This window comes from Typopeltis vanoorti, chromosome 6 (assembly GCF_054136105.1).
Source record: "Typopeltis vanoorti isolate ZY-2024b chromosome 6, IOZ_Tvanoo_1.0, whole genome shotgun sequence".
NCBI lineage: Eukaryota > Metazoa > Arthropoda > Arachnida > Uropygi > Thelyphonidae > Typopeltis > Typopeltis vanoorti.
The window spans coordinates 15,773,473-15,785,865 of NC_143554.1; the positions used below are offsets into that span (position 1 = coordinate 15,773,473).

General features: G+C 36.0%; 1 protein-coding gene across 1 annotated transcript in view; it reads left to right on the plus strand.

Annotated features, from left to right (window-relative positions):
• Positions 1–12,393, plus strand: part of Vps13D (vacuolar protein sorting 13D) — a 1,260,195-nt gene that overhangs the window by 1,002,336 nt on the left and 245,466 nt on the right. The window contains exon 65 of the mRNA XM_090393926.1: positions 453–558. Within this exon, the coding sequence (XP_090250052.1) occupies positions 453–558 (106 nt within the window). The remainder of the gene's footprint in view (positions 1–452; positions 559–12,393) is intronic.

A 12,393-nucleotide genomic window follows, 5' to 3' on the forward strand; every position in this document is an offset into this window, starting at 1 on the left:
TATAATTCCATATGGAAGAGTGTTAACACGTTCACTGCCACACCCCTCAGGCATAGTTACCACACGTTACGTGTGTTACCGCACGCCAAGCACTTTCACTTCTTAAGGTCAGTACAAGTAATCTCTTAGCTACACAGTAATCGACATACGAGTATATTCGTAGTTGGCTTGTGAGGCTCATATACCAACTACGAGCATACTCGTAGTTGGCAGCGAATGTTTTAATACTGTTCCGTATGGATTTCCAATTGCTGTTGACTAAGAAATATTAGTGAATAGCACTGAATCATTGTTCTGAAAGTGTTCAGCAATCCTATCAATACTCCACTGAGTAAGCATATATCTGCATATTAACTATACTACTAGTTTCTCTATTATACATTGATTTAAATGTTAGCAATAAAAAAAATAAATAAATAAAACATTTGTTGATGCTGAATGTTTTTTTTAAGCCCCCAAAGTTCCAAACGGAAAAGGCCTTTGTCTTTGGATGACATTGGAAATCGTGAGTTAGTATTAGATGTTCCACAAGGATCAAGAGTAGTCATTAGTAAAAAAGTAAGTATTATTAGAAATAAAAATATAAAGGAAAGAAAATATTTTGATTTTTCAGTGGATATTTTCTTTGTGTGTGTGCCCGCGCATACACACACTTTATAAATATGTTGGCTGCCATTGACTTAATGTGCAAACTAGCTGCCAGTGTCAATTGGTTGTTAGAATTTCCTCTTCAAAAGTATATAATTTTGATACTGATTGTTTCTGAATTGTCACTGTGACTACAAACTTTCTTTAGTAAAAAAATATAATATTTTGGTGTTTGTGTGAGTATAGAGAATGAATTGTCAGCCAACAAGGCACCAGGCATTGATAACATCCCTTCAGAATTAATAGAATACTCAGGAAACATAACTAAGTCATACCTTTTCAAGATCATAAAGAATATTTATGAAACAGGGATCATCCCCAAAGATTTTACACAATGCTCTGTTCATACCCATTCCTAAAGTAAATATGCAAACAAGTGTGAAAATCATCGAACAATAAGCTTAATATCACATGCTTCGAAAATACTACTCAAAATTATACAAAAAATGACTAACAAAGAATGTTGAAGAATATGTTGGCAATGACCAGTTTGGATTCAGGAAACAGCAGGGCACAAGAGAAGCAATCCTAGCTCTGAGAACAGTTATTGAAAGAACATTGGAGAAGAATCAAAATACTCTGATAGTCTTTGTTGACTTGGAGAAAGCCTCGATAGTATTGACTGGAATCAAATGTTTCACCTCCTGAAAACAATAAAGGTAGATTGGAGAGATAGAAGTTCATATTTAATCTTTACAAGCATCAAGAAGCCCTAATAGAAGCAGCCAGCAATACAACAAAAACTGCAATAGCAAAAATACATAGAGGTGTAAGACTGGGGTGCTCTCTTTCACCCATATTGTTTAATCTGTACATTGAAGATGCAATAAATAAATTGAAAGAACTAATAGAAACAAGAATTAAGATAAATGGAATTGATGTTAACTGGCTATGGTTCGCAAATGATATAGCAGTTATAGCTGATAACAAAAACAAACTGAAAGCCACCGTAACAAAGATAGTAGAAATCTTCACACCGTACAGCCTAAAAATTAATTATAAGAAAACAAAATTATTAATTACAAGTAAAGCAAATCCAATGAAAATAAACCTGGAAATAAATAATAACCTAATACAATAGGTATCCTCTTTTAAATATCTTGGAAGTCTTATCACAGAAGATGGAAGAAACCAATGAGATATTAAAGCACAAATAATCCTAGCCAAAAAAACATTCTATAACAGAAGAAACATTTTTACCAGTAAAGGACTTAGCATCCAGCTCAAAACAAGGCTAGTGAAAACATACATATGGAGCATTGCATTATATGGTATGGTTGTGAGGCCTGGACTCTAACAAAACAAGACATGAAAAAGTTGGAGGCATTTGAACTTTGGTGCTGAAGAAAGATGATGAAAATTAGTTGGACAGAAAGGAAAAGTAATGAAGAAGTTCTAAATATAGTTCATGAAGAGCCATCATTAATGAAACACATCAATAAGAGAAGAAAAAGCCTAATTGGACACCATTTGAGGCATGGGGGACTGATTACAGAAATGATGGAGGGGACTGTAGAAGGAAAGAGGCCACGAGACAGACTAAGAATTTCATATATAAACAACATAATAATGCTAACTGGCGCTAAGAGTTATGATGAGATAAAAAGGAGGTCACAAGACAGGATGTTGTGATGTGTTGCTATAATTACCAATCTTCAGATTGAAGAAGAGAATATATGTTCTCCATTCAGATCTGTACCTGGCCATATTTTTCTGAATTTCCACGTGCATTCCAGTTGTTTCATTAACTCCATCCACCCATCTAATTCTTAGTCTTCCACTTCTTGCTTCAATCAACTTTAGCAAGCATCATCATCTCCAGACTCTCATTTGCTTGCATAATATGTCCAAAGTATGACAATTTTTGCTTGATGATCATAGCTTTGAGGAAACAATCTAGCTTTATTCTTTTTATCACTGATTTATTGGTTGGCTTTTCAGTCCATGAAGGGAATAACCAGTTCTTTAATTATTATTATATGACACCTCCAAGGAGTCTAAAGACTCATCAAGGGAGGGCACCTACTCTACAGCTCTCTGTCTCCACCACTTAATCTGCCAACTACACCAAACTGCATCTACTATTATTTGCATGTTTTCTCAAGGCCGAATTGTCTGCTGCCTATGTATGAGATCTATTAACTTACCTTCAGTTGAAAAAATCTATATAAAGAGTCTTCTCATCAAGACAAGAATCTTACGTAGGCCTTTTCCAAGTGAAGGGCCATACCGTCGTTCTTACAATTTCGCTATGGATGTGCTTAATAATAATAATGTGGGGATATTGTTGCACTAATTTCTCTTACTCATGATTGGAATCCATAAACCTGTTATCAAGCTTGCTACCACTGCCAAAATGTTATTAGTATTTTCCATTTAATAATAAATAATTTCTCTTAGTTTTTTGAAACAAGATTTGAATTTTCTCATAGTTGGCATATGAATAAATACTTCTTTTATATATGCCATCTACGAGAGATCTCCCTGCAAACTAAAAAAAAAAAAATTAATCTTCACATATAAAAAAAATACGTCTGTTAAACCGACTGTTGATGTTACTATGATATTGGTGCCACTTGCTTCTAATAAGCTGAATGGCCCTCCCCCATCCCTTACTCCATGGGTCTTGAAACTTTGAATGAGTTATATGCATGCAAGCTTCGAAATTATTTTAGTACATCTCTGGTGTTGCAATTTTGGTATTTATTTTACAGATCTGTTGTGTTACTAATCTCATTAGTTTGCCTGTTAAAAGTATTTCGTTCCACATTTCACTATAATTATTTTGTATGCCAATCATCCCTTTTCCCCACTCTTGCATCAGCAACCAGCTTTCATGTTGTTGTTGGTGGCAACAATGTTTAGTACGAAAAATACAATGAAATAACTCATAGTTTCTGCTCTGATACAGATGGCCAAGTATGGGTTATGTCATAGTAGGCAGTCAATGTATTCATTTCACTTGTAATTAAATAAAACAAAGATTTCACAGTTAATTTATTTATGCAGTCCTACCTATGAAAAGTAGTAGGCAGTAGACCTGTAATATTGGTTCCTCAGGAAGACTATAAGATTGCTAGAAATCAAATTTAAAATTTTTTTTAGTTACTTCATGCCTTCACTAAGTAGGTTTGTGGCTTCAGTTTCATACTGACGCTAAAATCCATCTGTTATTACCTGAAGATAATTGTCAGTCAAATGTCATAGTGGGATTCAAATCCTCATCATGTGGCTTGTTGAGCAGAGATATTATTCATTCAACTAAGCTTGATGAATGATATATATATATATATATATACACACACACATATAAATATTTTTTTTTTCAGAATTCATTACTGTAATTACCACCTATATATATATATACATATATTGGTGGTAATTACAGTAATCCCTAAGTTATCCAACTGCAACAGGAAAGTAATTTGTCAACTGGATAACTTAAAGTTTATTTTTCACTTGGTTAGAGTATAATAGAATTAGTTTAATCCTTTATCCAAGTGTGTGCAAACAAAGTTTGCACTTGAAAGTATCTTCAGGACTGGGGTAAGGTGGTACAACACCAGGGCAACTCATTGCAAAGGTGGAGCAACCTACCAACACTCCTATCTCAGTATCTCCTATAATGCAAAACACATCTCCTTGCGGATATGTCTAATGTTATGCATTAAGGGAAGGGCCACTACCCAGACTAGTTTCGACCTTTATTGAGGTCTCTTCAGTGGGAGCCAGGCCCAAGTGGAGATACCAGGCAGAAGCATTAGCAGGTCATCTCTACCTATAGGCATTGCCAAATGGTGTGCAAGCTACCAACACTCCTATCTCAGTATCTCCTATAATGCAAAACACATCTCCTTGCGGATATGTCTAATGTTAACGTTTGCACACACTTGGATAAAGGATTAAACTAATTTTATTATACTCTAACCAAGTGAAAAATAAACTTTCAACATCTTTCTCTAAATCCAGAGTAATTTATTAAAAAAGGGTGGCACACCATTTGGCAACTCCTATAGGTAGAGATGACCTGCTAATGTTTCTGCCTGGTATCTCCACTTGGGCCTGGCTCCCACTGAAGAGACCTCAATAAAGGTCGAAACTAGTCTGGGTAGTGGCCCTTCCCTTAATGCATAACATTAGACATAATCGCAAGGAGATGTGTTTTGCATTATAGGAGATACTGAGATAGGAGTGTTGGTAGCTTGCTCCACCTTTACAACGAGTTGTCCTGGTGTTGTACCACCTTACCCCAGTCCTGAAGATACTTTCAGGCGCAAACTTTGTTTGCACACACTTGGATAAAGGATTAAACTAATTTTATTTTATTATGGATAACTTAAAACATGTAAAGAAATTTTTACTTTCTTTTTGTGCATATCCTGCCACTTGCATTCATAAATTACTCTTTTGATTCCAAGTGCCTTAACTCTTAACTTAAAAATAAATAAATAAATAAAAATCTGAAACTGAATGGCAAAACCAACTTGAACACAGATTTGTATACCAAGATATTATATATACGTGGGTGATCTGAAAAGTTCTCAGACTAACAATGAAAAAACGAAATTATTTTTATTTTTCAACATAATCTCCCTTAAGACTAATACATTTATTCCAGCAATGCTCCAGCACCATTATCCCATCCCTGATGGTTCTCAGTAAGATCTGCAAAAAATACCCCTCTACAGCTGCAATCACCTCTTGATTCCAAAAAAAAATGCTGACCAGTGAGGAAGAGTTTTAGTTTTGGGAAGAGATAGAGGTCAGAGGGAGCCAAATCTGGGGAATAGGATGGATGTTTCAACAATTCATAGTGCAGATCCCTTAATTTTCCGATTGCCAAAACACCTTTGTGGGTAGGTGCATTGTCCTCCTGATGAAAGGTGATTTTTTTCCTTCTGCAAACCCTGGTCTTTTCTCACGAATTATTTTGACTAGTCTGGTTAAAAGATTGGAATAATATTCCCCCATTATTGTTTTACCCTCAAGATAATTAACAAAATGCCTTTAGTATCCCAAAACACCAATGCCATGACCTTGTCTTCTTTGGCACTGAACAACCAGCTTCCTGTCCACTGTTTTGACTGCTGTTTGGATTTCGGTGTGTAATTGTGAATTCAAGTCTAATTCATAGTAATAAATCGATCCACAAAATCAGTTTTATTCTTGTTGAAATGCTCCAAATACTGTTCAAAGATTTTCATGCAAGTGCGTTTTTGATCTGCATGGTACCCATCTTGCATAAAGCTTTTTCCTTTGCAATTCTTCATGCAAAATTTATCCTACACATTCTTTTGAAATGCCTATAGTCTCAGCAATTTCACGCACTTTGACTTGTCGGTCATCCAATACCATATCATGCACTGATCAGTGATTTCTGGTGTTACACTTTTTGTTACTCATGGCTGGTATGGCCGTGTTTAAACTTGGCAGCCCATTTCTTAATTGTCAAAAATGAAGGAGAAGAGTGCCCATTAACTTTTAAGAACTTCGAATGAATTTCGTCTGTCATTAAACCTTCTTTTACAAAGAATTTTGTAACTGCACGATACTCAATTTTATCCATTTGAAGGGATACAGACCACACTTTGTCTTCAGACAGCTGTTTCCCAGATGTGGAAAATGTGTATATGATTAGCTTGGAAGTTTGGCTCACTGAAAGACCTATGCAAATTTGGTCTTTCTGAAAATCTTCATCTTTTGATCAAAAGCTTTCTGTGACTGTACTTTGAGGTCTGAGTAGGAACCATTCTTTTTCATCCTTTCTCGAAAAGGAGCGAGGTCTCACAAAGTCAGTTTTAAGTTTCATGTTTGTAGTCAATGTAAACTTTGATACCAGACTATTTACTGTAAGCAGGGCATTCTGTGTAGATGACTTTACCATTGCTCATTATTTAACATAATCTTTCAAGGTCATAGAAGGATGGTTTAAGGAAGCCATTAACCAACTTTCTACCAAGGCATTTGCAAATGGTTCAGGTTTTCTCCATAGAGACAATTTTTGTATTCTTTTGCTGCAAAAGTCCTAAGAATGTTGCCTCTAAGTTATCCATCTTAGAGGAAACATTGAACTTTGTCTATACAGAGGCAACCTTGATTCTCTCACACTCAATAGTGTGACAGAGGCAACCTTGATTCTGTCACACTCAGTGGTGTGACAGAGGTAACATTCTTAGGACTCGTACATTGCAGGATAAATGCCAGAGAACAGTAAACATCCTGTCTTCCACCTTCCAAGGTGCAGGTCATTGTTCTTGGCTCTATCCTTACCTAGCACTTATTGGATTAATCTCAGTTATGAATCTCATCTATGCATCTGATTCTGACTGAGAGAATATGTTTTGTTAGTTGGTTGCTATCTACCATCAAGCAAATTAAAGTTTTAATTAGTGCATGCTGAACATGACCTGTTGCTAGTCTCTGCTTCAAAACATATGAACCACCATTTTAGTTTTGACAATTACAATTGTCTTTACAATATGCAACCCATTCGATTTCTGTGTTTTTTTGCATTTTCTGAAGGCTTTCATACTGCCCATTGCAAAAAAAAAAAAAAAAAAAAAAAAAAAAAAAAACGTGAGTTAATAGAATTAGAATTCACTGTCCAGTGGGTTGCCAGAGGTGGTTATGAGTGGTTTATCTGTGAATGAGTGTAAGTAGAGTTATAATAGATATTGTGTGAATAATGAATCTCCTGCTATGTCTTCTTGCCTCCATGGAGATATCTGTATAATAATAATAATAATTATGACCAGAGCTAGTGGCCATTTTGATTTTAGCTACTGATTTTGTCTTACCTTCCACCTGAATTTAACTACTGACTTACACTTCATATACAGTTGATATATTGATCCATTTAATTCCCATTTTTCTCTATATTATTATTGTTATTATTACATCCTCCATGAAATCGGCAGACTCATCGTGGGAGGTTCATTCAATTGACAACATATTTATCATATAGAATCTTAAAATTCTTAACACTCCTTGCATTAATATTCTGGTAATGGTTCCATTCATTGACACTTCTCCATGTGAAAAATTTTCTCCTCGCACCCCTCATCACCACACCTTTACATAACTTCCAGGGATGACCTCTAGTTCTTCCTTTCTCACCTTCTACTCTTTTTATAATCCCCTCTGGATTTACTGATAAAATCCTCTCACTGACTTAAATGTGTCTATCATATCACATCTCTTCCTCATATCCATCAAACTCTGCAATCCACATTTTCCCAACCTCTCTCAATAGCCAGCATTTCAAAGTCCTGACATTGTCTTAGTCACTCGTCTCTGGACCTTCTCCAGGGTCTCCACATCACTGAAAACCAGGTGACCAAATTTGAGCACAATAGTCCAAGTGTGGTCTGACCAGTGCCTTATACAGTTTAACAGCCACTTCCTTATCCCTACATGTTAGAGTACTTCTTATTATAGCAGCACTACAATGTGAAATCTTTGCAACACTAGCAATATACCCTCTAAACTGCAGTCTACTATGATGGCTGCTCTTCTAAGCAGCAGCCACATAGTCTCAACGGCTGTCTTGATGCTTCCTCATTGCCATAAAGATCACACCATAACAGTATGAAAGCAACTCCGATTAGCACTGCCTTTTAATGCACAAGGCTTGAATGGTATCATTGCAGTAGCTAGACAGGATTCTGACTTAGAGACATTCAATCATAATCTAGTGGATGGTAGCTTCACACCACTGATCACTCGGCCAAGCACATACCAAGTGTATGAACCTGCAGTTCCTCTCCTACTGAGCCAGATTGCTATCACAACAACTAGTCAGCAGTTTGGACTCTCTTGGCACCGGCTAAACAGGCAATCTTCTATCACTTTGCTCTAAGAACCTAAAGACGTTCAGTTCTTATTTAGGTGGAACATAGACCTAAAGGCACTCAGTTTTCATCCCACATCTCGAACCTAAAGACAATCAGTTGGAGATGTACATAAAGCATGACATGGCCATGTATCTAGCCATCTATGACTTCTGTTACTATCATTTTTAGTCATAAGGGCAGCGATGGAGTCTGGCATCCCACTAACTCCAGCTCAGGACTGTCGCAGATTCGCTCATTTGAACTTGCACCTCACCTGTATCCAATCATCATCATCAAATTCCTGACATGTACCCTCAAGGGGGTGTACAGGATATGATAGTACTACATAAAAAATTTACATCTTTACTAACTTCCTATCTACAATTTTCCTCCAAATCAGTCTGTTACCTGTCAAGACTCCAACATTATCAGATCTTATATTTTTATCTTCTAAGGCATTTTTTACTGCATCAATCCACCCTATATCTTCTTCTTCTTCTAGATCTTTTTCCTGCCAACCTGGCAGAGAACACTTCTTATGCTAATCTTTCCTCTCCCATTCTGTTTAAGTGACCATACCACCTGAGATTAGCTCTGCTAACACGTTCCTGGATACTGACGATGTCAAGTTCTTTCATAATATCCTGTACACTCCCTTGAGGGTACATGTCAGGAATTTGATGATGATGATGAGTGGATGCAGGTGAGGTGCAAGTTCGAATGGGTGAATCCGCGACAGCACTGAGCTGGAGTTAGTGGGGTACCAGATTCCATCGCTGCCCTTATGACCGGATATTAGGAAAGAACTTGACATCGTCAGTATCCAGGAACGTGTTAGCAGAGCTAATCTCAGGTGGTATGGTCACTTAAACAGAATGGGAGAGGAAAGATTAGCAAAAGAAGTGTTCTCTGCCAGGTTGGCAGGAAAAAGATCTAGAAGAAGAAGAAGATATAGGGTGGATTGATGCGGTAAAAAATGCCTTAGAAGATAAAAATATAAGAGCTGATAATGTTGGAGTCTTGACAGGTAACAGACTGATTTGGAGGAAAATTGTAGATAGGAAGTTAGTAAAGATGTAAATTTTTTATGTAGTACTATCATATCCTGTACACCCCTTGAGGGTACATGTCAGGAATTTGATGATGATGATTGAATGCAGGTGAGGTACAAGTTTGAATGGGTGAATCCGTGACAGCCCTGAGCTGGAGTTAGTGGGGTACCAGATTCCATTGCTGCCCTTATGACTGAAAATGATAGTAACAGAGGTCATAGGTGACTAGATTCGTGGCCATGTCATGCTTTAAGTACATCTCCAACTGAACATCTTTAGGTTCGAGATGTGGGATGACAACTCAGTGCCTTTAGGTCTATGGCATCAATGCAATATCATGAAATGATATTGCATTGATGCCATCATGCCTCTAATCCTTCCCAGGACTCTCATATCTGCGGTCTCTAGTCTTTGGTCAAGTGTTTTACTTCTGACCCAGCTCTCAGAACCATAAGTTAAAATTGGTTTGAACACTGACTTGTATACAGCTAATTTAGTGTCATGACTAATTTCTCTTTTATTCCATATGAATTTATTCAGCTCACTTTCTACCATACAGGTTTTGTTGATTCTGTTGTCTATTTCCATATTTAATTTACCATCATCACTAAAAATCATGCCCAAGTAGCTGAAATATTTTTCTTGTTCTATAGGTTCTCCATTCACAATTCGGTTGATATTTTTAATGCATCTGCCTATTTTCATTGTCTTTGTCTTGTTATTGTTGACCTTCATACCATATCTTTTACAACAGTTATTCAATTTAGTCAGAGAATCTTGCAGACTCGTAGCGGATTTATTTAGAAGTATAATATTGCCCGCATAAACAAAGAGCTGAGATTGACATCTCCAATTTTGATATCAAGTTTAATACCACTTTCCTTCATAATGTGATCTATATAGATAAGAAATAAAAGAGGGATAATGTACATCCTTTTCTGACACCAGATTTAACATTAAACTATCTTCCTGTACTTCCTTCAATTCTAACTGCTGACTTACAACTCACCTGTATCTCTTATTATATATTTGACCAAGCACACGATTATGATCCTTTTCTTAGCCTAGTTTACATATTAACTTATAGCTAACTTAACCTATCTTATTCCTAATAGCTATGAGCTCACCTACCCCTATCCAAGGATCAGAATTTCAAATTTATATTTCAGTGTAATTCATTAGTGGCAGATTTGTCCCGTTAATTCCATCAACCCAATCTAATGAGACATCCATCGCTAGAGAGTCAGAAAAGAGGGTTCCCAACAATTGCTGTGCTGGAGCAGGGTGTCAGAGTTGAATGTAGTACACTACCTCCTCATAAAACTAACAATGGTCACTAGTCAATTTTCCTATGAAAGCTCGGAGCATAGGTACTCATGTGGGGTGACAAGTTCCTACATTTCTAAGAGTAGCACTTGCCATTCTCTTTACAGGCATTCCAGCTGGTTTTCCATCAGGACTTTCAAACATAGGCTTAAGAACTGACTGAACCAAGGTACAGTCCAGCATGATAATCATGCTTTCTCCCTCAGATTTTCAAGGGCCGACAAGAGCAATCCAGACACCTCAGGAGGCATGGTGCTTGACTAAGAGCCTTCTCTTGAGAACTTGTCTTATGATATTCCTTTTCTAGATAAAGAAAACCATACTGATAATTGTTATATTCCCATAATTTCTTAATTATTTGTCTTTAAATAAAAATATTATCTCGACAATCACAATTTTTATTATTATTATTGTTATTCGTTTTATTATCATCATAATCCTCCATAGAGTTAAAAGACTGTTAATGGGAGAACTTCACTTAAAACACAATTCTTATCATGCTATGCATTAAACTCATTATCTGTATCTGTGCTCAGTGCCTATTCAATCAACTCATTCTACCAATCTACCACTCCAAAGCCAAGTAAAAACAAAAAAAAACTTCTCGGCGCTTCTCTGTTCTCAAGTGATTTCAGATTTTCCAACAATCATCTAAAAAGTCCTGGAGAGAACTTATGATATATGTTTTGTGCATGATTGTTGTCTCATTTTCCATATTTTTACTGCTGATGGTTTATCTGCGATTCCCTCTATTTATGTTGTTCTCTTAGTAGATATTTCAAATACTAAAGAAGCAGCATGCTATTAGTGAACCTAGTATGTTTAATCACTAACTAAAACAGCAGTAATGACTAATAAATTCCTGTTTTATATATACTGTATATAAAAAAAAAAGACAGTCATAAAATACTTCACAAAAAAAATGAGTGGAATGTTAATGTAATAAGTAAAAGCTAAGCCTTATTAATCGAGCTACCTATTTACATGTATTATGCTGTATGTAGAATATTTTAAAGATCAGTGAAATGTTTTCAAGAGTGGCCATAAGTGTTTTGTCTATGTTGAGTGAGTTTAAGGGTATTTTATACTTAATGGTAAGTGTATGACTCCCACAATAGGTCTTTGCACTTTGTGAAAATACCCATATAGTAATAATTATAATTCCAGCTATAATTCAACATTTGATATTTCTGATAGCTTTTTCTACCTCCAATACTGAAATGTATTCATGGCTGTGTATACTCCTGGATATATTCTTAATCTTCAATTTCTGGCAAGTTAAGGGTATTTTATACTTAATGGTAAGTGTATGACTCCTGCAATAGGACTTTGCACTTTGTAAAAATACCCATATAGTAATAATTATAATTCCAGCTATAATTCAACATTTGATATTTCTGATAGCTTTTTCTACCTCCAATACTGAAATGTATTCATGGCTGTGTATACTCCTGGATATATTCTTAATCTTCAATTTCTGGCAAGTTATCTTATTTACATTTTTTCAAAGGTGTCACTCATCTTCAGTTTGTATG